Here is a 27,714-nt window from a genome sequence, read left to right on the forward strand (position 1 = left end):
AACAGTCAGCTGGCTCCATCGCCAGGGAAGCCACTGTCTCAGGGTGAGAGACAGTAAACAGCTGCGATCCAGTAAGGAGAGGGCATCATAGAAACACACACAGGCCAGCGTGGAGCCAAGGATAAGATGATGAACTCTGACAGAATTCAGGACAGGCTTCCAGAGTGAGGACCCTGAAGCTGTGTCTCAAAGAACAAGTTGGGGATTTCTAGTTGGAAGTGGGGGAAATATTCACTTGAATTGGCCAAAACAAAATACAAGGGGAGCGAAAAGATTTACTGGAGGCACATGAAGGCAGCTTATGGAACGGAAAGAATTTAACACCCAAGTCTTGAGAGCGAGGCATCTGGGCAGCAACAGGCCCCGAGACCAGAACGAGGGCCTGGAATCCAGCGGGACCCTATCTTGCAACTGCTTCCCTTTCTGCATTTGCAGGATTTCCTCCAACTACTATGGCCTCCCAGCTAAAGGCTTCCACGCCAACACTTCCAGCACTGTCACCCAAGAAGGAAGACCTCTCCCTCTCCAAACTCCAGTGTGGAAAATCCCAAGGAAAGACTGATTGGCCAAGTTTGGGGTCATTTGCTCACCCTGGGCCAATGGCTGTGGCCAGGCTGGAGGGATGCTGCGATTGGCCCACCCAAGTGGGGTACCCAGTCTGCTGCATCAAGGAAGGCAAGGTCACTTGAGAAGGTAGCAGCCGCATTTGGACCCATGGCCAGAGCAGTCGAGGGGCCACCCTTTAGAGAACATGAGTGCTGTTCAGCAAAGGGAAGGAGGAAGCTAGGCAGACAAAACAAACCGTCCAGACCAACGCGACACTCGGCCTCATTCCACATTTCTGCAGCCCCGTAAACGAACAGCGCACAAGCCGGGGCTGCTCCCACCACTTTGACACACTCTGCGTATGACTCTGCCCATTTGCCTGGAGGGACCACCTGTCTGTGAAAACCCCACCTGTTCACCACAGGCTATTGAAATGACATCCCACTCATGATGCCCTCAGCTTGAGCTGGTCTCTGCACCCCAAATTTCGATGGTAGTTTGTCCTGACCTCTCCCATGGGACTTATCACTTTCTGCCTGAATTAATGTATCTGAATAAACAACCACTGGTCCCTCCCCAAAAACGGAGTGGTAGGGAGGAATCTCCTGAACATGGAGTAATAAACTGTAACAGTGCCTCCCTTCCACTGACAGGGATTAATGCAAAAATATACCTGGCCTAAGCATTTGCACGAACCTGAAATAAAGAAAAAAGCCAGTTTCAAATATTTGGCGAAGTATTTGTTTAACTCAGGGAGCCATGGGGAGCCTGTAGGTCTGTTGTTCGGCGACGGGCTTGTGCCGAGCCTGCTTTTGCTGCTCGCAGAGGTGGGCCTCCGGGCACAGTGTGAAACTGCAACCGCTCTGCATGAGGTTAAACACCATCTTCATCGTGAGCCAGCGAAGTCCTAACAGGTTGTGTCACCTTTAGGAAAACGTCTCTCTTCCTTAATAAGGATTTCTGCAGTGACTCAACCCTCCCATGGTATTCAGGTATCTCTGGGGGGAATTTCCAGACTGGACACACACAAGCATGTGGAGGCACATGTGTGTATTCAAGGAAACCTCATGAAAGGAAGGGATGGAGGGCATGAAAGAGGAGAACAAGTCCACGAGATAAAAGTAACTCATCTTTAACAGTTATCATTAGGCCTGCTGAAATGTCATCATACCTCTAACACTCACTATGCCAGGGATTACTTTTCAGACGAGGGACCTGCCTCCCAAACACTAAATGAGCTCATGAAAACGGCCAAAACAGGGGTCTCACGATTTTCATCTCCATTGCCGACATGCTCACTCTCTCTAAGTTCATCTTTCTCTGTCTGGGACAAACCTGTGAACTTTCCAGGACACACTGGAAGCACTCCCATGCCATCCTTTGCTTAATTTGTCCTGCCTTTCCTCAGCCAAATATCCAGCGCTCTGGTCGTCTGTCCATCTTTCCCCAACCAAACCAACGATGTGCGTCAGTACTACACACGTGTGTATTGGGGGCATCAGGACATAGCAACAGCACTACCGTTTTGCTCCTCTAGAGTCTCCACTGCCACCTCTGTTCCCAGTCAAAGATTCACAAGAGAGGGAGGAGCCAAGATGGTGAGACACAACAGCACCTGTTGAACATAAGGTGGCTGCCCATGGAAGTTCTCCATCCCTCACCTCTACTAAGAGGCAGTGAAACGTACTAGGAAGAACAAAACCTCTGAAGTCGATGTCCTGGCTGGAGGCCTGGCTCTGCCACTTCTTGGCTCTGTGCTTGGGAACTTGTTTCTCCTCTCTGAGTCTCAGAATCCCCACATAATAAATGAAGATGACAACCACATCTAACATACGGGTCTTTTACAGGATGACACATGTGAGAAACAACTTACACATGTCACTCTCTCACTCATTCTCCTTCCTTATTCTACCATGGTTACTGTTTCCTGCATTTCCCGGCATGGCCTGGGGAATAACTTTAAAACTCTCTAAGCCTCAGCTTTCTCACCTGTAACACAGAAATATCATCTATCTAGAGAGCTATCTTGAGAATCATACATTTATTTAAATTACCTGCTACAGCTTGATAAACAGTGGTTATTATGATTAACAAAGTACCATGTAAATATTAGTTATTTTGACTATGACTACCGAAAATCTGGTGCTAGCCAAGTTCTCCAAGGTTGTTAAGCTTTCTGACAGGCATTGCCTGCTTTGGTGACTGTAGACTGGTCTTGCACAAGCGAAAATTAAAAAAAAAAAAACCCTCTTTCACACTTAGTGTCCTTCGAGAGGGGTATGATACAAGCTGGAGGAGAGAAGCTGCATCTGTGGATGAAAGGCACAGAGAACAGTCCAACATCTCCTGGGTCCTGACGATTTATACTGAAGAGTGCATTTCAAAGACTGTGTGACAGTTATGGGAAACTTAGGCAAGCTCCAATCCCTATATTTTTTATTTTTATTTTTTTAAAGATTGGCACCTGAGCTAACAACTGTTGCCAATCTTTTTTTTTTTCTTCTCCCCAAGGTCCCCCGGTACATAGCTGTATATTTCAGTTGTGAGTGCCTCTGGTTGTGCCATGTGAGTCGCTGCCTCAGTATGGCTTGATGAGCAGTGCCATGTCCACGCACAGGATCCAAACCCTTGAAACCCTGGGCCGCTGAAGTGGAGCATGCAGACTTAATCACTCGGCCACGGGGCCAGCTCACCATATTTTTTAATCTTTGATCAATAAACATTAAATTTCTTGGTTGAAGCTCCTACTGAAACCAACAGCATGAAGCTCCAGGCATCTCTGGAGTCTTTGAAGCAGGACAGTAGTGGATTCTGACCCACTCCAATCACTGACCACTAGGTTCCCAGTACAGCCTCTCCTGGGGCTGCCCGCGAAATGACAAAGGGCAACTTTGGGAACCCCAGGAATACATTTGGGGCAGCTTGGTTTTAACGGTTTTCACCCTTTCCCTGCAGACACGGGTCATTTCCAAAGGCACTGCCTTCTAAGTTACGTCCTTTTCTCTTCCCCTCTGACGGCATGAGGATAAGAAAGTCCTAGGTACACTTTCTTACATTCAGCATACTGCAGAAGTACTATGTTCACACTGAGATCATCCTCAAAGAGATAAGAGATCATAGTTCTTCACAAACTGGCCACTGGGCTAAAAACATCAGGTTTCTTGGTATGTCTTCTGCTATGTGGAGGTGGCACAGCTGGGTCCTGGGAGGTGCGGGATCCATTCCCAATGCTAAGATCCCTGTAGCCAGGGATAGTGTCTGTCTGGTTCACCATTTCGCCTCACCTTCCAGGACAGTGCCTGGCACTCTGGAAATGCTTGTTGAACACATGAATAATTCCCCATCACTTCACCTCTTTGGGCCCCATCGTCCTCATCTGTAAAACGAGGTGGTTGGACCAGGTCATCCCTAAGGCCTACGGTTCTGGGACTCTGTCTAGCCAACAGTGCACTGTGACCAAACCCACTCTTAACAACCAGGTCATCATCATCTAATGAAGAAAGGAAGCACGGGACACTGTCTGACAAGACCAACCATATTTCTACTTGCCTTTTGTTTCTTAGCGGCAAATAGTTAATCATTTTCATATCCCAGGTACCTGCTTTCACTTGAATCGAGTTTAATTTACACATAGCTATGTTATGACTTTCTGCTCTAGCTCAAACTGGCTGTGCTCCAACTTCGGATTTCAAAGGGGAGCGTGATTAATGCGTTGCCTACAACTCCACCGGCCTAATCATTAATCCCCCGTCTCCCCAGGCTGTTAGGCTACCCAGGCCCCAGCAACACAGGCATGCAGCCAGCCAGCAAGGCAACACAGACGCAAAACTATAGAAAGCAGACTATTCCCCAAATTTAACCGGGTTAGAATAGCACAAAGGTTTGGTAGTCTTACAGGACTGCTACCTGTCCTCAGGAATTCCTCAAGGTACCAGAACCAATACTATTCCCTCTCAGGTGTAATTTAACAGTTTTAAATAAAGTATTATTTGCCAATAACTTCAAAGTTACAAAAAAGCTGAAGGAAGAAGAATAGCGCAGTGAACACCAACATAGACCCTTTGCCCAGACTTACCTGTCGTTAACATTTTACTCCATTTTCTATTTGTATCTGAGCCTGCTTTCACATGCACCTGTGGGCACTCTCTCACAGGCATATTTTCTCCCCTGAACCATTTAATCGTAGGTTGCATAAATCATAGCCCTTTACCCCAAATAAGAAGAAATTAAATTTTAAAACAGCATAACAGGAAAACAGAATGTCTACAAATGTTTAAAGTCCCCCATGAAAGGATTTCAAGGATGGTGGCTGAGCAGCAAGGGAGATCAGCTGAGCCTGAGGCTTCCTACCACACCTGGATGCTCAGCCCGTCTTATTCCTGGGGTCGGCCTTGATCCCAGCCAAAGAGCAAACACAGACACACCCCTCTATTTTATCCTAGAAGGAAGGAAAAAGATCCTTGAAGCTAACCAGGGATGAAGATGACTGCCAGCCTCCGTTTTGCTCTGGGAAGAGGACAGGGTGATGCAGCAGCTCATTTTGCTCCAGAGAACAGAAAACCCTGCTCTGTAAGGACGGGGCTACAAAGACAGCCCGCTTTCAGAAACACCTCTTCTGCTTGTTCCTACCTCCTTGAATTAAAAACATAGCCACATAAGTCCCTGCACAAGACAAGAGACGGAAAAGGTTACTCGCTACCTTTCTTGCTTGGTAAACTTCAGAAGGCAGCAAATTGCCACCTGCGGAGCCCAGGCCGCAGGCTGAGGCTGGTGCAGCAGGTACCCAGGGCATCTCCACTGCACCCAAATGCCAACACACCCCTGGTTTCCAAGGCCTGCGCTACAAGAGTCGGGCACAGGCGACGGGGAACAAATGATGTAAACCCACTCCATTATTAATCGCACTGAAGACTAAGGCTCCTCTTCCTTTGGCAGTACAGGATTTTGCATACTTGCTAATTATTGTTAATAAACTTTTTAATATATGACCATATCCCCTGGAGATATATAGGCTTTCTTGTTGAAATTACTTTTTTAAAAGCCCTTCCTTATAGCATCTATAAAATCAGTCAAGTAGCATAAAATAGAAAGAACAATTTACTTAGGTACGAGATTTTTTTTAAAAAAAAATTAATACACACAAACTAAAACACCAAAGCAGCATAAACTGGGTACGGAACACGTGCGTAGTTCTCTGCAAACCCCACAAAGACTGGACACGTTTAAATCAACAGGACTCTTCATTGTCAAGGTAACTCTGATTAAGTGAATCCAAAACATTTACCTGGTACTAAACTTTTTAAGAGAATTGCACACGCACAATCTAGCACAAAGGTAGACTCAAAGTGAAAGGAACCTAAGAAGAAAGAGGTTTGCCCCAGAAGTCGACCTGCAAAGCGTTTATACAGGGAGAGCTTTATGAAGACGTGTATAAACATGAACTTCATCAGAAAACAGTCTGGCAGAGAAACGAGAAAAGGAAAGGTAAGGAGACGAAGACGCTGGCTTGGCTCTGGGGCAAACAAAAGCTCCCGGGATCTACCTTGTTTGGACGCCCTCCGTCGAATCCTCATTTTGGGAAAGGAAGGCCACGAGTAGTTAAAAGGTGAATCCGAGTCAGAATCCATCTTTTTGTTTTGGTGAAATGAACAGATTCAAGGGCAGAGACTGGGGAAGAACTCGGGTGTCCCCGCCAGGAGGCAAGTCTCCCGTGTGATGTAAGGGGAAGGAACGGGGCTGGCAAAGAGCTGCCAACACCGAGAGGGAGAGGCAATCAATGTTTTTCTTCCTTCGGGCGTCCAGGCATGCAGATGAGGAGGCGGCTGTAAACGTTACAGCTAAGCGAGGGAAGTACGAAGAGGAGAGAGAGGCAGCTCGAGTCGCACTGGTACATCACAGGCCAGTTATTCAAAAGGTCACTGGGAGCAAATGAATCATTAACTCGCCTCTCCTTGCGGCTGGAAATGGAAACGAAGACGAAAGGTAAGCGGGGACTGAGAGCCGCTGCGATTCTAGAAAGGTCTCCAAATGCAGACACTTGTTCTGTCCTGGAGCCGGAGTATCGTTTCTCAGAAAGCCACCCTGTGCAGTGTGAGAGAAAGGTTGAGGCTTACACGTGTGGACAGTCAGAAAGCCTGATGCACAGGCAAAGGCAGGCCACGAGGCTCAGGGCAGGGATTTTTCCGAAGCAATCTATTCTTTCATCCCATTGGCATTTCAGATTCTGGGGCCAAAACAGCTCTGATAATTCATTTAACAATGCAGTCTCCCCCATCCTTTTAATCCTAAAGTGGTTTGGAAGCTTTAACTTTTATACAGAATTGTACTCATCTCATTAAATTCACCCAAGGTCATCTACTACTGCTTAGCACAATTGGGGCGTTTTTCCTCAGTCCTCACCAAATTTGGGCATCAATCATAAGGATTTGGGCGACTTGAGAGCTCTGATCTAAACTTGCAGTCCATCTCAGCAGAGCTAGTGACTAATTTACCACAACCCACAGTCCTTACGCCGTCTTCCTGAACAGCTCTCCAGCAATTAGCATTCAGCAGAAGCCCATGACTGCCTCCCCGTAAATCATGACGCTGCTCGAGCTCACTTCCCTACTCTGCACAGGCACACGGATGCATGTGTCCCAAATAAGCTCAAGGACAGCAGCCAAGATCTGCCGTGGAAGAAAGCATGTCCCAAGTGCCAGAGGCGAGTCTCTTTTAAGCATTTCTTCTAGTAGCAACGACAGCAAGAAGTATTGTTCTGTTTTCTGAGGTCGTCTGATGTCCAAATAAACTAGAGGGTGGAATATCTGTTCAACTCTGCCGATTTGGAACATGACAATGTGTGTCTTAATTAACATTCATCTCTTTACTTGAATTATTTCCCAAATTCTGGGCTCTATCATACCACACTGTGTTAAGAAAACAGATGATAACCTGCTCCGTGACAGCGAATCCTATCTGCCTGGGAGGGGGGGGGTGAGGGACACAGATAGAAGTGGAGAAAGGGGGGAAACCACTTAAATTCTCATCCAAATCAATATCAGAATGACATAAATCACTGTCGTGTTTTATATGGTTTGCTGCATAAATATACAACCAGAACAAAATACAACTAAAAGAGAGTCGCAGGCATTACAATGAAGCGAAAATAAACATTAATACGTTTTCTATTTGGTGGTCTTTTATTTGAAAAATAATCATATATTTTTCTTAATCAGCTGGGCACAACTGGAAGGATATATTACTCTCAACCCTTACATCAAGTAAGAGAGTTTTAGTCCTATGGATCTTTAATAGGAAAGTAGATAAAATCCTGCGGATGGGTGTTCCCATTCATTCTCAGTTCAAGGACTTATAACAGCCCCGGGACACTGCAGGCATGTGCTGAATGAATGAATGATTTACACTTGCTAGTCTCAACCCGCAGGTGAAGAATCTCTACATGACAGCTGCAATATTTTTCATAAGTTCTGATTGAAAACATATCTTGACAAAAAACTACAAGAACTCTTGTTAAGTGCTTAAAAATATATTTGTACTTTATTCGTCACAACAGTATCTATATTTGAAAAAAAGAGCAGTAGAGAATGGGTAGAGAAAACCCATTGTTTTCTAAGGCTACAGGCCACTCTTGGGATGTGCATAGATCCACGGACCCTTGGCTGCCTCAGAGACATCCAGGAACCTCCACCAGGAGAGACCATCACCAAACTGAAAGGAAAGTGCTGGATCAGGAGATACTGTCATCTTTCTCCTTCTAACGCACGGTGAAGTTTGAGAGCCACTTAACTAGGATAAATTCCAGGTCAATAAACTATGGGGCAAGCTGCTCCTCCCCAGCATCAGTGATCGATCAGAAGAACTTCAGGACAATGCAGAGAGAGAGCTACGAAAGAATTTTGTAAAATGCATTCCTATTAGTTGAGATGCCAGATAGATCCACCTTAATCTAATTTTGCTCAAAGCACAGTCCTCGTTGACCAATTACGTATCAACTGATTATTGATATGGAAATTATTCTGACAATCAAACTACTAAAACGACCCAACCAGTACATGTGAGACACCCAACAAGACCTTCTAATCTCATTTGCTTTATTATTTATCAATTTTTAAAGAAATTATTTCTGCTGACCAGCCATACACAGTTAACATACACAGTGAAGTAGAAAATCCTGTGTTTGCACAGCCCTTTTTATTTTTAGGCAAGCTCGTTTTCTGCTCAAAGAATTTCTCCTGAATGAATATGAGTCACTTATCTTCCTTGTTTTCTATAGTAATTGGTCCTTTTTTCCCCACTGTGCTGATACGATGGCTGTTAAATTAATTTGAGATGTTATTTACATCTCAATCATATTCAACAGGTTAATTTCTTTGCTTTCTCTCGCTGATTGCAATTGCACTGACAGAATTCAGTGATATATCCCCAAGGCCACTTTCTCACCAGATATCACACAACCATGAGGCTACACAGTGTGAATGACTTCATCACCCTCACTGTGCCTCCTTTAAACAGAAAATCCTTGGCTTAGAAAATAACCTCCATGGGGTTACAGTGATCCAGGGCAGACGCTGCTGCCCTCAAGGTCCAGCTTTCTGGAAGACCCAGAGAGAAGGGAAATTTTCCTTGATTCTCCTCATCTAGACAACACGTCACCTACCCTTCAACCTCGATAAAATTAAGCCTCTTTAGAAGGGTATTTATATTTTGGCTTGAATCATAGCATTTGCTCAGTTTTCTTATCCTCCAATGGGACCCAAAATTCCTTGAGGGCAAGGACTGGGTCACACTCATATTTGTAAGGAGCCACAAGCTAAAAGGAAAAATCATGGGTTTTTAGAGCCATGTATATCTGGGCCCAAATAGTACCTCTGTCACTTAACTTAGAGGCCCTAACCAAGTCCCTCATATCTTCTGATCCTCAGTTGTTTCATATAAAATGAGATCATAACATCTGTACTTCAAAGAGTTGTGAGGATCAAATGAGATTATAACAGTGAAGAACTTAACATAAGTAAGTTTTCAATAAGTTTTAACTTAAATATTAAATATAAATAAACTTTCTCTTTTGTAATATTTCTCTTTTTGAATTATTCTTATCTTCACCTCAGGAGTAATAGCTTGATTTTCAAAACTGAGACATGGCACCGTGCAAAGCAGTTTCAAGAAAATCACACCAAGACCAGGGGGCGGGGGGGGGGGGGGGGGGGGGGATTTATTTTGCTTCTCTGCTCCATTGTTAGACCACAGGTTTTAACACTACTAGACATCATGCTTGGAAAAAGTCATAAGAATCACAAACAAGAGATGGCAAGACCCCCAAAGCCAAGACTAGCCTGTCCTGGAGAACTTCAGCCAATACAGTGACAATTTAATGTAGCTTTGGGTTCTAGCACCAGGTGAAAATCAGAGATAGTCAAACTCTTTCTCAAAATTCCCTTAGAAGGCATCATGTTATCTCTGTTAGTTGAATACCAGCAGCTCTTCATTACCTGGGCTGGGCACGAGGTACAATGGTTGGCTTTCATTGAGAGGCCACGTTATACTGAAAATGAGGATCCTCATAGCACAGCTCATATCCACGTGGTAAGATGCCCCCATTACGAGCAGGTTTGGGGGAACAGCACATCAATATCTCCAGGTCACACCCACTCAGGGACGGCACACTCAGAGAGTGGAACCACGGGCGCACACACCTCGAGGTTTAAATTGTTATTTCTCTCCCTTCCTCACCATCCTGTTCTGTTTTGTTTTTAAACAGAGCCCATAAAATTGAATTCTCATAAAACAGACATGAATTGGGAGCACGGTACAACCACTGTCATAAATTGGAATTCCAGGATGCCACCATTCATAACACCACCTACTTTAAAGATAGGGATTTTTCTTTTATTTCTTATCTGCCTTTATTACCTGGATTTATTTGAACAAAAACCTTCATGCCCCTTCAGAGGTCCTGATATGTTTCCTTAAATCACTCTATCGACTAAGGGAAAAAATGTATACAAACTAGAAATCCAACAAGATGACATTACCTGTATTATGATATAGCCACACGTAGTATAAAAGAAAATACCCAAAACACTTCAGGACAGGAAAGTAATAGATTTTTTGACTGAGGCAACATATTAAAGAATTAGATCATCAAAGCTTCCACCGTTGTTTAGTATTGCTACACATATAGGTTCTACTTAGATGATTCTCTTAAGAAAATAAAGATCCTTGGTGGAGCTTGTTTGTTTTGAGCATTGAAGTTCCTGGGCATAACCTGAAAGGAAAGAATTAGAACAAATTGGCTAAGTTTTTCTGAACAATAAATTACGAGGAATTTTGTATCTTGGCAAGGCAGCTGTAGATAGTGGATGTGAGGGACTCTGGAGGTGGGAGAAGCAAGGACACGAGCCATGAGTCTGCGCAGAGAAAGGGTGAGGGGTAGCAGAGCATCTTATGGCAGCCTAACATTTCTTATCGTAGCAGGAAGAGCCAAGGCACTTAGGAAGAACAATATCTACAGTTGCAGTTGGATTTTTTCCGATAATGTTCCAATTCCAATTTTCCCAAACCTGCCCCAAAAGTTTCTTACATGCCACGGACTTATTCACAGACTTATTTTCATCAATTTTAATATTCAAAGTTCAACTTACTGTTCTAGAGACTTTTATATGGTCATTCACAGGTAAATAAGTTAAGTATAAGGTATAAAATGATTAAATAATTTAAATTTAGTTTTAACAAACTCTAAATTATCAATTCCACAGTTCTGAAGCTAAAATTCATACAAAATGTAACAGTCCTAGTTTGAAAAAACAATCCTAGTTTTAAATAAAGGGTGGCTCATCTTCTATACGCTACTGGAGTGTTGTCTCTTCCAGGCTCGCTCATCCAACAGGGTGAGGAAATATATATGTGTGTGTCCAACCCTTTGTATATACACGTATCTACAAATATTTTTCCATGCAACCATGTGTATCCATGTTAACTAATCATGAATGCATACTGACGTCTACAACTCTAATTCATTAGAACGTGGACCATTCTAGCCTCCTGCCCTCATCTATAAATTCCCACTCCAACAGTGAGGTCCCTGGCACCTAGTCTCCATAATCCATTTACTTAATTCATCATTTCCAGTGCACATTTATAGTGGCATCAGAATTGTTAACCTGAACCCCTGTGGGAAACAACTTTATCACCTAGAGGATAGTGCCTGTGTACAGGTTCTTTTGCCTTTATTCTTACAGACTCCACTCATTTCCAAAGGTACTGAGGTCTGCACCCCCCCATCCCCTACAGGAAGGTATTTCATACATTTTTAGTACACTTAGATTATTTTGTCACTTCTGCATTCCATCATAGGATCCTCCAACTTAATTTTTTTATTTGCACACATTAAAGTTTACTCTGTGTGCCATTAAGTCCTATGGCTTTTGACAAATGCAGCATGTGTCCACCGCTACAGTATCATAAAGCATACTTTCACCACCTAAAAAAAGAAAACCCGGCAGTGATGGGAAATATGAAGAACACAGAAGCCAGCTGCAAGAGTTTCCCATTGCCAGAACCAGAACGCTGTGATCAAAACAGCAGTACTAGATTATTACTCAAAGTGCGAAATAAATATCCATGAATCCATACCGACATAAATGACTGAACAAACAGATACGTAGCGGGATACAAGTCTCCCACGTGGAAGAATTCCAAATAATTGATGCAGATACTCTGCCCACAAGGAAGAAGATAGATGCATCCCCACTCCTTAATATGGGCTGCGCGTCATGACTCCCTTCCAAAGAGCACAGAATGGAACGGTGGTTGGGAAGAGTAATTTTACCTCCACCAGGTAATAAGGTCATCACGAACAGTGACATGTTAATAGTATATACCTTTGATATGATGTCATGAAAATGGCACTCTTCCTCTGTGATCTTCCTCCCAAAACCCATAACCCCAGTTTACTGATGGGAAAAACATCAGAAGAATACCACTTCAGTGACATTCTACCAAATACCTGACCAGTATTATCAAAAACAGGGACAGTATGAGAATCTCCCTCAGCCAAGGGGAGCCTAGGGAAACACGACAACTAAACGTCACATGGTATCCTGGATGGGATCCTGGGAGAGAAAAAGGAAATTAGATAAAAACTAAGAACTTCTAAATAAAGTATGGACTTCAGTCAATAATAATGTACCAATACGTTGTTGATATATTATTGTATCAATTGATATTTGACAAATGTACCATAATAAATGATGCTAATAATAGGGGAAACTAAGGGTGGGGGTGGCACACGGGAGGTCACTACTATCTTTACAACTTTTCTGTAAATCTAACACTGTTCTAAAAATTAAAGTCTAAAAACTTTTTAAAGGATGAAGGCAAAAAGTACAGAATCTATGTTCATTAAATGATTTTGTAACCCGTGCTAAAAGAACGTTTGCATCACTTATTCAAATATGGAGAATTCAAGTCGAGTATAAAACTCCATGTCCTTTTGCTTAAGTTCTTATCATGCGAAGTTGTCATGTAACTCTGAGGGAACTAGTGAGGCATTTAAAGATTACAGGCTGAAAATAATTTTAATTTTTCAGAAACAAATCGTGTCTCTTTGGGGTTAACAGGTTCTCAAGAGTTCACCCGAGTGAGCAGCTCCCACGTGGCACCTGGGGGTGCGTGAGCCTACTTCAGGCCTGCAGGAAGCTTACTGGACCCCAAGAACCTGGACGAAACTCAGCCAGCTTCCTCCGCGTCTTCTTCCTAAGTTCTGGATACCTTTAACTTCACTCTTTATTCTGATTTTTGTTTATTTTAAATATTACACAGAAACAACAGATTATTTACTACTGGATCTCCTCTTCAACCTCTGGTTGCATCACTTCTCTATACGTTAGCTACACATACTGTAAAGAATAAATCTGTTGGCTTCCTTGCCCACGCCTGAAGTAAGGGGCCATGTTTCATAAAAATGTCTTCTAAATTAGCCACTCTAAAAGTTAGAGCAAATTGTCCCAATAAATTGTTACAGCTTGTACTGTCTGGCATGAAAGCTAGCCAGAATCTTAATTGCCCTAAAGTCCCTCCAAGGGATTAATCGCTGGTACCCAGTAAAAAGCAAGCCTAGACCCACAGAAACACACTCACCCTGCAATCCAGTTCACACCCAGCGATGCCTCTGTGAGGGCAATTCTTGCACTAAGTGTCTGTACACACAGGTATCGCAACACAAGAAAAGGAGAAGAAATCCCTGGGTGGAGCTTTCCATATAAAACTTTTACAAATATTGTTTGCAGAAAATATTTCGTATCTTTCATTTGTTTCATGTTTTATAAATTAGTTGTAGTTTCCTTAAGATTGCATACTTGTTTGAAATTTATAATCTAATCATTTGATTTAAACATCAAAATAGCATCTTTAGGGATGGCATCTATGGAATTTCCTTACTCACTAAGCTGATTTATTTGGAGTTGAGGATCCTGTGCTAGAGAATAAGAAATTTAGAGTTCAGAGAGAGAACTGCCATTTTCCCCCTCCCTCGATTACATTTCAGAAATTAAGCTGAGATGAAAGGAGGAGGTTTAGACTGTACTGCACGTAGTGATGCCAAGCAGCTGACGTCCTCGTAATGCCTTATGACATTGGAGTAAGCCCACCTCCCTTCACGCCAATCTGTGCACCTCAAAGTCCAATTACCGACTCTGTAACAGCAAATTACAATCACTTGATTTCTTCTTAACGTTAAAAATCATTAATCTTTAAAAGTTAATCATCTCATTTAGGTTCAAGTAGCTGGGAAATTCTTTCAACAAATTTTTGCAAAGTTTTCAATTTCCCACAGATCTACGATGATACTGATGGTGTTAATCAATGAAAGTCTGCAAACCTGATGCCAATTGGCTTCTATTAACTTCTCTTGCAATCAGTGGAGATAAAACAGAACCACCTTCCCCCAACTCCAAAACTATGGGAAACCCAGCAAGTTAGGCGTGATTTCAGCAGAGCAGAGCCCCCTAAGGAACCGCGTTGTTTCTCTCAATCTCCGCGGCACCTGACAATCACCTGGGGGCTTTAGAACTGCCAAGGCCCAGGCTACACTCAGACCAGTTCAGTCAGACTTCTCTGGGGGTGGGACAGGGCCTCAGCACGGTTAAAGGTGACTGACAATCACAGGGTAACAGAGAGCTTAGGTCGGCCGCTCCTAACCTTAACTCACTTTGATTTTGTTCTTTCTACGTTTCCGAGCAAACATCAGGCAGAACACTAGACCCACCCTCATATCAGACAGGGTCCTAGACCTGAGACTTACAATTTAACATAGGCTTTCTTTTTTTAATCAGAAGACAAGAAGAGAATACCATAGGCTATACGCCTCCAGTAAGGCTTTAGTTTCTTCATGTTTCCTAGTGCACAGTATATAATAACCGAAAAATCCTGAAATTCTCTCTTTCAATTTATGGGATAAAAGTCTGCCAATAAATATTCCAATTGTCTAATTTAAAGAAAAATGCCTTATTCGCATTCCACAAGGAGAATTTCATCCAAACAACAAAGCCGCAAATATAAAAGGCTGAACACTCGTGACAAGGGAACAAAGTGGAGCTTATAACATTCTGCAGGATTCCAATAAGTCAGCAACTTCTTCCACCAAAAACAATTTCTAAAACCTCAACAACTGCAATAAGAAAATTTCATTGAAGTCAACAAAAAGAGTAAAATTTGAGTCAGAATTTTTACAAATAGCTTTGCATTCCCAATGGTCTTCTTGGGATGTTTCTCCATCTCCAGCCCCTTTATTTCAAAGCCAAATCGCTGGGAAGCTTTGGTTTGTGGTAGAGAGATGACCCCCCAAAAAAAGAAAAGAGAAAAAAGGGAATTCACAGAAGCTTCTGTAGCCTGGGGCACAGAGAGCTCTGCCCAAAATTAGGCTGACGATTTATTTTTCAGAAGCATAGGAACTCTACAAAGATTCCCTCTCCTTTTTCTTTCATGTTTCATGCAATATTCTTGAGATCTCAACATAGATACACATGTTATTAAATAACAGCCAATAGAGGGCCAGCATCCATTGACATGGGTCCTAGATCTTAAGACTGCACACTTCAGATCCTGTTTAGAGCCATCTGAAAACTGTTTTCACAAGCAACTTAAAATTGCTATTTTATAAGCTCTTATAGCTTAGTAGCATTCATTCCATTTCCAGACTTTTAGTTAACATAAGAAAAGGAAGACTAACCAGTTAGTGCTACGTGGTGGTGGTTTGTCAGACTAGCACTATTGACCACACTGTCTCCACCCAGCTCACCACCGAAATCCACGGCCCAGACCTCTCCGAGATATCCCCACCAACGGAGATCTTGAAAAAAGACTTCACCCCACACCTAACATTCTGTTCTGGAGGGGCTGTTCCATGGGACTCCTGAGCACTTCCTCTGGCTTCCCTTTGCTGCTGTTGTCCTCAGCCTTCCTGTGTGGGGCCTCTGCTTCTCCCTCTGGTCCCGTCCACAGTCAGGAAAGGTCTGCGTCGTCTAGGGTGAGCGATCTGAGCGCCTCACTTCCTACTGTTTGTTTCTGTCTGTTTCTGCTTCCTTCTTTTCCCGATTGGTCTGGATGGGTTTTTTTTAGGTATCAAGTCAGGCTTCCTCCACATCCAGCTTTGGTTCATCTGTCTCCGTGGTGCCCACCCTCCCTGTCCCAGCACCCACTAACAGGTTCTCTTTTTCTTATATTACACATAAGTAACAAACAATAGTAGCAATGAAGTGACCCAAAGTATTAAAGAATAACTGTGATTCGAGCCTGAGGATATACTGACATCCAGGCTGCTCTACAAAACCAAATACATATTACAGAAAGGAGAGTTTTGCCCTAGCTGATAAATATCTGTGGGGAGAATCTATGACCTTTTCCTTTTCTTCTTACAAAAGTAATCCATCTTTTTCGATAGAAAAATTTACAGTACCATTTTAAGCTATCTTCTAAAACAGAGCTTACTTTTGGCATATGTTAAATCAATAAAGCAGGACCCAAATTCTATTGTTTACATGATCACAACTATATAAAAAATAGATGCATAGGAAAAGTCCTGGAAGAAAATATACCAAAATTTAATAGTAGCTGCTTTGGGGTAGGATGATTACAGGGATGTTTTTCTCTTTTTCTACTCTTTCTAAAATTTCCAATTTTTCTACTATGAGCATTTGTTTTTTTTATTTAAAAAGATTATTTTTTCCAAATGGCTCAATTAGCACCCTATTCTGTTTAAAGTCTTCTGTGGCACTCGCGCTAAGCCCAGTTTCTGCGAGCCAAACCTGGAAAAGCAGACACAGTGCTGCTTCATGCCCAGAGCTTCAAGGTCCCAGGACTTCCCAAGCAAGGAGGATGACGCCAGCCAATTCCATCCCCACCTCCCCTAGGGTCTCTCTACCTCCCTGCCACCTTCCCCCGAGGGGAAAGTTAAAACACGCTCACATGGCTCTTGTTTGAACATGTCAGTTTCACCAGTCTTTCATTTTTTTCCATCCAAATACTCATACAATAAACAGCCTTAGCCAAGTAAGTTCGAAGTCATCTTTACTCCAGTGCAGACCACGGCTAAAATAAATTATTGCAGGAAAATCGGCTTTGGTGTCAGCGTCACTAAATCCGGTCTGTCACACAGAACCTCATTCGCACTCTTGAATATCACCTGCTGAGAAAGCAGGAGTGTCACCTCCCAGGAGCTCCCGTAATTCACCTCAGACACTGGCACTCTTGTTTCTCAATCCTCAAGCAGGAGCTTCACTTTTCACGGGAAACCTTACTCTCTAACCAGCCGCACATTTTCATTGTTTCAGAGTCGACGTTTCAAAAGTAGAGTTTGCGAGGCAGCATCTCATCAAGCCGTTTCCAGCTCTGTTGATTCAGTGATGGTTTCTGCATCTTCGTTCGCAGTAGATTCCAACAGGGCAGCCGAAGCTCACCCACCCCAGGACCTCCCACAGGCTGTCCCCTTGCTCCCGCTGGATGTTCACGTCCCTTCTTCTCGGCACAGCATTTGCTGCTGCCCACTATTGACCTTCTACTTCTTAATCATATTTAGTCCCATATACTTGAGCCAAATGGACCCTTTCTTCCTTCTTAATTTCCGTAGTGACCCTTTTCATCTGCCTTCACTTCTTCCACTTCCTCCAAGTGCTTTGCCCTCTCCCCCTGTTCTGCCCGCCTGCACTGAGAAGGAACCGGACGCTGCGGAGTCCCGCTCTCCACCGTAGCAGCAACAGAACTGGATCCCAGCCCTCCAACTGATATTCTCCCCTTGGAGCAAAATGCCAGGCCCGTCGGCATCCACAGAACGGGGCCACGGCTCCTGGACTCATCATAAATGTAACCTTACTGTCACTACCTGCTGCGATGGTCCTGGAGCACTGGCTTAGACGAGCTTACCAGCTGTCACCCACCCGAGACGTTATTCCTCCAACCAACAGTCATTTTCAGGATATAAACTAACGGCCAGTATGATTCTTGATGCTCTGACGGGTCAACAACACAAAGAGAACATCCAGTGCAATAAATTAAATAAAATTTAAAAGTCAGTTTCTCGGCGACACATCACAGGCTCAATAGACATACGTGGCTACGGGCTACCCTACCGAATAGTGCAGATATGGAACGTGTCCACCATCACGGAAAGGTCTATGAGGTCACTAGACTCATATCGACCATCTTAAATGATACAAGTCAGCAAAGACACAGACCTCGACCCCGCATTTATCAGCATTTCCTTAGAGCCTGAGCAGAAAACAAGCACATAGAAAATAACACAACCGCTGCAAGGCAGCCTTGGGGAAAGCCGTTTTCAGTCCCAGCCTCCAGCTCACCATCTGACTGTTGCTCCCTGCTTGCTGCCCCCTTCTCCATCTCAGAAGGTTCTTTTAAAATCAATTATCATTTTCTTCGCGTAAAGTCAGGTGACTTTTTTTAATCCAAAAAGTTTAAATGAACAAAAAAGCAAATGCTAGCACAGGGAACAATCATTCATGAGCCTTTTCATAAAACACCGGAGTAGAGTCAGACACACGTCACTCTCCAATTCTTCACTGCAATCCTCCTCAGACACGACGATGTTACCGACGAGACCCTCCGGGTAGGTCAAGCCGCTACGGTTTCCCTAACACGTGTCTTCTCACATGGCAGGGACACCAGTTTGAGAATGGAGTGAGTTTTTAAAGCCCAGAATTAAAATAATCCTGTTATTTCATACTTTTAAGAGCCAACACTCCTCCCCCACCAGCAATCTGTCTTGGTAAACATTCTTCAAAGCTGACATTCCTGCAAGCGTGATGCAACTGTAGACGAGACATCCTGTGTGCAGGAGCCACAGCACCGCTCCCGCTCCAGAGGCTCACAGCAGTCCTCCATGCGGAGATGTTTGCTTTCCTTTCTCCTTCCTCTTCCCCCCTCCTGGAAGTGAATTATTACTCTGACCTTGTACGGCAGAGATATTAAAGGCATGCCTATTGCTTGGTACAGGCTGTTTCTGTTCCAATTTCAGCAGAACCTCAGGCAGGGAGATGCTGAGGCCACCTCTGACTTGTGGCCAAGCTACCAGCAGCCCAACTGACCGACGATGAGGGTGCTTCCTCCACGCTCTGCTTTATTCATGAGTTCCCAACTGTTGTGATTGCTGTGTGGCGTGCCTGCCAAACGTGCCGGCAACGCTCCCCTGGCCTCCAGCGGGCCCTCTGCCCCGCCAGGCTCTGCAGGCCCACTGCCTGCATCATCAAACTCATCCTGGGCATCGCCTTGCTCTTCCCTGACCTCATGTCAGCCTGAGCACTGGGCTGCCGCCAGATCCGCCACCACCTTACCCCCTGCAACTCTTCATGCTGCTCCACCCAGGTGCCTTCCAGGTGTGTGAGCTGCCTCAGCTTCGCAGAGCCGCAGAGCCGGAAGAAACCAACTGGGAAGTTTTGTGCTTATCTGCTTCCCACTTAGCAGACCCGAGGTCTTCACAGACCACCCAGGTGCCCAGACAAGGCATCTGCTGTTAGCCTAGCCTGCGTATGTCCTCAAATCCCCAAAAGCTTCATGAGGCTCTAACTTAGAACGTAAGTCTGGATCCCCGATTAACCCCAAAGAACTAGAAAACGCCCAGGGAGGAGATTTGGGGAGGTGCCCTCAGGGAATTGTGAATTAGAATGCTTGTGAGCAGATGAGAATTCCCAGGTCCATGGGAGGAAACACCTTCACTGGCCAACGGAGATTCTGGCTCCTCTGAAAGGACACTCACATCACACTCACACCCCAGGACAAGCATCTGGTCTTTTCCTGAGTCCAGGGGCTAAGATGACACAGGCTCAGCTCCGAGGGGTCCCACTGGGTATCAAAACAGGATAGTGGCAAGCCTGGGGATGTGGGGCCCGGCGGAATGAAGGGATCAGTCCGAATTCCACCAGTGACTCCACCAGTGGCCTCACCTGAAATGGAAGCTGGTCATGCCTGCCTACTTCATAGGAACCAGGTAACATGACAAACGCCAAGCCAGCATCTGGCTCAGAGTGAAACTCCTCAGGAAAAGCTTTGATCGCCTTCTTTGTTTTGATTTGTTTTGTTTTTTAGATCCTAAATGGAGACTCAACCCCTGAAGCTGGATTTTAAAAAGTCACCTGATGGGGCCAGTCCGGTGGCACAGCAGTTAAGTGCACACATTCCGCTTCTCGGCGGCCCGGGGTTCTCGGGTTCAGATCCCCGGTGCGGACATAGTACCGCTTGGCAAAAGCCATGCTGTGGTAGGCGTCCCACATATAAAGTAGAGGAAGATGGGCATGGATGTTAGCTCAGGGCCAGTCTTCCTCAGCAAAAAGAGGAAGATTGGCAGTAGTTAGCTCAGGGCTAATCTTCCTCAAAAAAAAAAAAAAAGTCACCTGACTATCTGCAAAGAAAATGATAATCGATTCTAAAAGAACCTTCTGAGACAGAGAAGGGGGCAGCAAGCAGCAAGCAAGAGTCAGATGTTGAGCTGACTGATGCTGCAAGGAACATTGAATTGGCTGGGTTTCAAGAGAGAGATGAGGCTCCCAGGAAGGAAGATTTTATTTTAAACCGTATTTTTTTTTGTCCTCTGTATACCTGGGTCTGTGATACCCTTGTGAGTGCAGGGGAAAGCAACATCTCAGAACATACCCAAATCTAGACTGTCCCGGTCTTCATACTCATTCAGTTGAACTGCCAGGCTTTTCGCACACTGGAAAAGAAAAGGTCAGATGGGTGTCTAAAACATTATTTACATGATCCACTAATGTTTGTTTCTTTAATTTCATAAACTGGAAAAACCACCTTAGAAAACATCAGTAAAGACATGTCACATGTACCCCCACGTTTAAACAGAAAACTAGTCTTGTACTTAATTAATATTGAAGCTAAAAATAAAAAAAGGCTCCATCTCAGGCTGGAACATGCCTGGAAGCTATCTGCCGTAATTTTATTCTCAGAGAATACTTCCCAGGTTTATTCTCACAGTCGCGTGGTTGGCCAACATCTGTAGAGAGCATCTTCAAGTACAAATTTGTCTTGGAAAATGTACTCAATCACCTTGAACGTACAACTACAACCCAGGAAGACAGCTAGGGTTGGCCACAAAGAGCAAAGATTGAAAACTCAATAAAGGAAACAATTGTAAATTATTCTGAATGTGGCTTGGGGCACATCCCTGGGGGTTTGGCATTTTTTGGGGGGCGGGGGGGAGGGTTCTATTTTTATTACCACTAGAGCATCACTTCCACCTCAACTCTGCAGAGAAGGGCAAAGAAGACAGACCGGCGGGGAATCCTTACCTTTACATCCTCCTCCTCAGGAAATGATCTGCCAGACACCAAATCCTTAATCTCTGCAAAAGGAATAAGTCTCATCAGGATCTGCTGGTAGGAGCTTTCGTTAAAAAGAAGAAGGAACTGGATGACAGATAGAAATGAGCTGCCCAGCAGCTGGCTGTGCTGGGCTACGTTTTTAGATTAGATTTCTTAAAAACCAGCTCTCTGCAGAGCATCTGATGACCAGACTGCCCACACTCTGCTATTATTTGTGCGGACCGAGATGTAAACAAGACCAGGGGCTCTCACAGGAAATCCTGAGGAAAAAAACGATCATTAAATAAATAAATGCCCTATATTCAGAAGGAAGGCTGTTCCCTGACCGAAAGCTCTTCAAAATCGCACAGATTCTAAGGACATGACTCAGGCCCACCTGAGGAAGGAAACCCACACGTCTATTTCCTCAAATACTGCAGATTTCATATACGTTTCACAACAGCAATAACTCACTCTAGGTGAGGTCTGGCCCTTCCTCGCACCTCGCTGGAAGTCGCGGACACCAGCACAGCCCCTGGGCTCCGACTCGGACAGTGTCAGGCTGAGCTAAACAAGCCCAGGCTGGCCGTGCCTTCGTTCTGAATAAAGGCTTTCCTGGAAACATCAGTGGTCGGGATGTTCTGGGGTGAACAGGAAGGCACAGTTAAGAGCTGTTTTTCTCTGTGTCTTGACTGATTGGTTCTCTTCCCAAACCGCTCAGCTGCCCGTAAACAAGAGCCACTGTTGTCAAAATAACTACCAAAAGCAGGTTTGGGCCTGGGGGGAAATCAAAGTGTTGGGCACCCCTAGCAAGGGCTGATGGCTAAAAATCTTTACCCTGAATGCGTATTAAAATGCCACATCGCGGGTCCCAGGCTTCTGGACCCTCAGCCTCCCTGCCCAGGGCATTAACTGGATGCTCCCTGCTCCACTTTGCAGCTCTGATTAATTTATGTCACCTCAGGCCTCAAACCTCCACGCGGATTTATTCAAGCTCTTCTTACTGCTAGGGGTTCTCATTCACGTTTCTGCTTAGAAAAAGTATAAGGTTTTCATTTACGTGGCTTCCCACGATGAATCATAATAAGGGGAGGATGGAGCAGAGAAGTCAGCAATCCCAAAGTCAGGATATGTTTTAAAACTCTGCATAACAATTACTTTGAATTTGCTTTGTATCCAATAAGCTAATTAATAAGATATGTGCACTCCACTATAGTATACTGCTCTTGAACTCATAATGCATACTAGCTTCTAAAATGAAAAGAGAAAAAGCAATAGCCTCAGTTTCGTATGGTCAAGTCAACTGACCTTGATAGGGACTAAGGAAGGACACGGCGGTAGCTGACACCCAGCCTGGAAGCTTCTGTTCCCGGGAGGTTCCGCCTACCTTTAAATGCACACCCCACACGAGGCCTCCAGGTGGCAGCAGAGTAACATGTTCGCGAACAGCATGGCCAGTGATTTGAACGTGAAGATGGACCAGCTCACCCTTCGAAACCCTGCTGTTTAAGCGGCAAAGCCCAAAACACTAAGTGAAGGTAAAGCTTTCCATCCCACTGCCTAGAAGCAGAAAACTGATGCGAAGCACCTACCATGGAATTTACCACATTATAGGAGCACAGTAAGGGTTTTGTTTCAAAACACGCATACCCTAACCTGAACAACTGGGTACGTGGGGAAGATACCACTGAGATGCTAAAAAAGCAGGCGGGGGCAACCAGAACAACAATTTCCACAGACACGTCTGCACAGACGTCTAGAGAGTCACTCACATTTTTATTTTGCCCTTTACGGGATATTCCTTTAAAGGCATTTCAGACCATAAGCTCTCAAATGATAATGATTCTGCATTTCTAAAGAATTCTGTACTGAGAGATCTATCAAGAATAGGACACGTTTTATTCAAGATCGCTAACAAAGGAGGCTCCGTGGTCTGGTAATCCGGGCGCAGTAACACGTCCGGTACTGTGCTCAGATCCCAGCTTCTTGCCCCCTCAAAAAGCTCATCTGTGTACACTGCCAGTGTACATTTTTCCTTATAGGCTAATGCAATTTTGTTTTATTTTCAAATACTACAAATTATACTAAAATAGAAAAATCTTCATAAAATTTCTACATCATTTTTTAAATAACATACAAATTTTTAAAACCTTTATCCTAAAATCATCAAAAATATCTGGGGCCATGTGCGGATTCAGGATAATCGTGCCTTTAACTAATCTAGGACTACATGGAACTGTATCTCAGGGCTTTTAAAGAACTGGGCACTCATTCCACTGAGTTTAATTAAATTGCTCCAGGCGAGTTTCTGTTAAATTACGAGGATCCTTTTACATCCACCGCTGTGCCACCAATTGCACGGTGCAATCAAACCAGCATTGCTATAGCAACCTTCCACAGATAATGTTATCAGCAACTCCAAGCTATTCTGTTTTAAAGGCTGATTGATCTTACCTTCAAGGCCCACCCAGAAGGAAGGATTACCCCTCTTAACCAGACTTACCAAACTTAATAAACATGTTTCTTACAGCCAAACTATAACGGAACTAGAAATAATCTCTAACATTCATATTCACCAGTGACACTGCACCAGCCAACAGGTTTCTTGACTGCAAGACTTCCTAGAACCTACGGAACATTACATGTATTCTGAATCTCTGACATGGACGTTTCATATACAGCATTTTCTGGCCAAAAAAATCTTCTTTGGCCAAAGAATCCTTATTTTTCAGAGCATCTTCCAAGATTGGCGTTCTGTCTAATGCTCTGTAGGAAATCCTAGGGTAAGAGATCAAATAAGGACAAAGGCAGCAAGGGACAAAACTGCCAGTTGGTGAATTAATACTAATGATTGGCTTATTAATAAAAACTAATGATTAGCTTATTAATAAAAACTAACAATTAGCTTATTAATTGGAGCATATTAACAATGAGAGGACTTTTTGGCCATTTAATTCCTTTGGAATAAGTTCCCATCATTCTGGGAGTACAATTATAATCATGAGATTATGGAGACAATAATGAAACCATTTATCACACTAACAGAAAAAGCAAAGTTAATTTTGAGGCTAAAGTTATGAGAGAGTCTTTCCATCAAAGACAGCTGCAGACACAAGCAAAGAGCTTCCCCCGCTCCCACCGCCCCAGGAGGAACAGAAGAGCATGATCTATTGAGAACCTTCCAGTATATCTCACAGGGAAAGTTTACTTTTGGAGTTTTAAAAAAAAAAAAGCTCAGATGTTTTGTTCTTCCAGTTGAGTCTCGTCCGGCCTCATGAATGGACACTCACTGAGTATTTCCACTGTAGTTGAATACTGCCATCTGCTGGAGTGTGAGCACAGTTTCAAACATGTCCTCCAAGGAAGACAAAGGCATCGCCTAGCAGGCCTACAAAATACCTTAACTATCTGGAGTTAGAGGACTTAAGTGTCTGTCCAAGTGTTTTTGCTTATTGGTTGAGCATCTTCAGTCCAGCTCGCAGGTGTATTAACTTGGCTGCCCTTTAGGTCCAGCAGACTCAACCTGTCTAAAACTGAGTACGTTTTTTTGTCCCAAATCTGCATCCTAGAGGGCCTATCCCACCCAGGAACACACCAGGAACAGAGGACTTGCCCTTGGCCCTCCCCGTGACACCCACCTGACGTCCTACACCTTGAAGACATCCTCATCCGCCACCCCTCCAGTCTCATCACACTGCTGCAGAGCAGACCCTCTGCTACGTGACTTTCAGCAGCCCCCTGGCCCCTCCAATCCATTCTCCACACTCTCACAGATTAAACTTCCTAAAACAATGATCTAATCTAATTTGCTTAAAACAGCTCCCCGTGGGTCAGGGTGGAGCTCCAGTCCCTTGTCTCACGTACAAGCCCTCAGATCCACCACTCAGATCCGCCTCGCTCTCAGTCGATGTTCCTGGCATCAACACACACACACCCATAGTCCAGGTAACCTGCCTTTCCTCCAATGCATCATCTGGGTCAGGATTCGGTACCGCGTGTATTTCCACTGTCTAGAATTCACTTCCCTCCATTAGATCACAGCTCCAGGGTAGCCTCCACCATCACACTCCAGAGTTTCCTAGAGCTCTTTGCATATACTCCTGTAGCGCTTATCATAATGTGCTGGGACAGTTTGTTTTTCTGCCCCCATCCAAAAGTGTCAGCCCCTTAAGGGCATGAACTTGGAATTTAAGTACTTATTTCAATCTCATTTTGTTCTAAGTTAGTTTGAAGGTGGATTACAAGGGAGAAAAATATATAAGACAATAAAGGAAAACCCAGAAGTTGATTTTAAAATAAAGAAAAGCAAGGGTGAAGGCTTACATAAGAAATAAGGGTAATACAAAAACGCAGCCAGGAGGAGCCGACATATTTGCAACTGACAGGCCAGAAACTTAGCTCCAAGTTTTTTATCAGCCAACTAGAAGTAAGAAACCTGATCGGCTACTCTTACAGAAGTAAAGGAAAGCCAGCCACTCAGGAGGAGAGAGGCTTCCCTTACAGGTCTTTACAGAGGAAGCGCGAAGTTACCTGCCACCTCCTCAGGCAGCAGGGCGGCCACAACTCCCTCAGCATGGCCAGCACATCCTCAGGGGAGCGTACCAAGGGCAGTTCCACGGGGCTTCCAAGCCGCTGCACTTTGGGTAGGAAGCTCAGCTGCGCAGAGTTAACCCAGGAGCGTGTGCAATGTGGACGGGCCACACAGAAATATTCCTCTCCAGGACTACTTTTTAACAAACACGGGGCCAAAGAGTTTAAGATTATACTATCTGATAGATACCCAGAATGCAAATATTCTATGGCGTCAGTTAAAAGCAGAACCAAAGGTAATAATCAGCTGTTGACATTGGTACATAAGCTCAAGGGTCTTGTCCTATTTTTCCTCCCTAAACCCGGCCTCCAGCATGGTGGATCTCAGCTTGATCAGATCACTGTCCCTTTACATTAACAGGTATTTCATAACACCCCTTCCCCTTTCCTGAAATCAACAGATAACATAACCCTACCCCCCAAACACACAGAACCCTATTCTCACATATGATTTCAAAAAATAAAAGTCAACGTATACTCTAAAATATAACACAAAAGAAAAGTAACTGATAAGATAATACGAATTTCAACATGTAAAACCATTGCCCTCAGTACCCAAGAAGACACAGTGATGTGGTCAGATTCTTGTAAACTGTCAAGCTTTGGAAAAAAGACAAAACAAAGTCAGAACCCATTCCAGACAAGAAGGACAGGAATATTCAAGAACAGAGGTAAGAATGCTCCATAGAGTGAAAACTCATGTTTACTACTAGGACTTGCTAAGAGAAGAGACATTTGTATAAGGAAAAGGGACAAGAACCTGAATTGAGGTAGAGATCACATGCCCATTGGGGGAAATGTGGAAGGATGACATTCCTGCAAATGAGTGGGTGTTATGAACAAGTGCGGCACCAACGTTGAGTCCCTGTGCTCAATGTGGAACGGAGTAGTGATGATGTATTATAAAAAATAGACCTCTGGGCAGGACTCCCACCTCGAGGAGATTTATATATTCAGTCTCTGAAGCTCCATCAGGACTGCGAACAGTGAGCATGACAGCCTGGGTTGAGTGGGATTGTCTATTCCCTGAAGACCATCCAGCATCCTGGCCTCCACCTCTACATGCCAGTGATGTTCCCTGACCCTCATGTCACAGAAACACCTTCACAGTCTCCACCCTCTGTAAAAGCCACTAGCCCAGCACACAGTAGAAGTTCCACGAAGGAGGAACAGCTAGCAAGTGACTGATGAAGGACTGAATGGAAGGAACAAGCCAAACCTGGGAACAAGGAGAGCGATCTGTGCATCAGGAGAGCACCCTGAAAGTCAGGAATGAGGGAGGATCCGGCCCCAGGGGCTGGCAGTCGGCTCTCAATAAACGCCAGTTGAACTAAAGTAGAAACAGTTCCCTTTGTTCGATGCTGTCGGAGGACCCGAGGCCTTGTACCCACAGCCCTGATCCTGCCGCCGAGCCCCTTGGCTCCCACTCTGCCCACGGCGCACTTCAAGCGCCAGCCAACCAGTCGGTCCTGAGCACCTTCCGGGTCCCTCGAGGGGGCAAGGAGCACGCCTACCTTCTTGGGTTTCTGCAGCACTGGAGGGCATATCTGATCTCTCCTCTGGCCTGGCTGCTTGCTCTTCAAGAGCCTAAGAAAGGAAGAAAAAGAAGACACTGAAACCGTTTGAGGCTTCAAATACGCAACAAAGAGATAAAAACCGCAGTCAAGGATCTGGGGGCTGGGACAGGCCACAGGCACCGCCTGGGGAGGTCTGGAGAGAGACCTCCATCTTGCTGCTGAGACCCACCGCCATCCACACCCTA

The 27,714-nt window shown here is 44.4% G+C and overlaps 1 protein-coding gene across 17 annotated transcripts in view; it reads right to left on the bottom strand.

Annotated features, from left to right (window-relative positions):
• ARHGEF28 (Rho guanine nucleotide exchange factor 28) overlaps positions 1–27,714 on the bottom strand; it is a 272,749-nt gene that overhangs the window by 111,895 nt on the left and 133,140 nt on the right. For 15 of the 17 annotated variants that reach the window (XM_046665596.1, XM_046665599.1, XM_046665597.1 and 12 more), the window contains 3 exons: positions 27,467–27,539; positions 21,351–21,403; positions 20,701–20,761 (listed from right to left, as the gene is read on the bottom strand). In XM_046665596.1, coding sequence (XP_046521552.1) covers positions 20,701–20,761; positions 21,351–21,403; positions 27,467–27,539 — 187 coding nt within the window. Of the gene's footprint in view, positions 1–6,088; positions 6,510–20,700; positions 20,762–21,350; positions 21,404–27,466; positions 27,540–27,714 lie in introns of those variants that run through there. The other 2 variants (XM_046665605.1, XM_046665610.1) reach the window with 2 other exon arrangements.

Source organism: Equus quagga, chromosome 7 (genome assembly GCF_021613505.1).
Source record: "Equus quagga isolate Etosha38 chromosome 7, UCLA_HA_Equagga_1.0, whole genome shotgun sequence".
Classification (NCBI taxonomy): domain Eukaryota; kingdom Metazoa; phylum Chordata; class Mammalia; order Perissodactyla; family Equidae; genus Equus; species Equus quagga.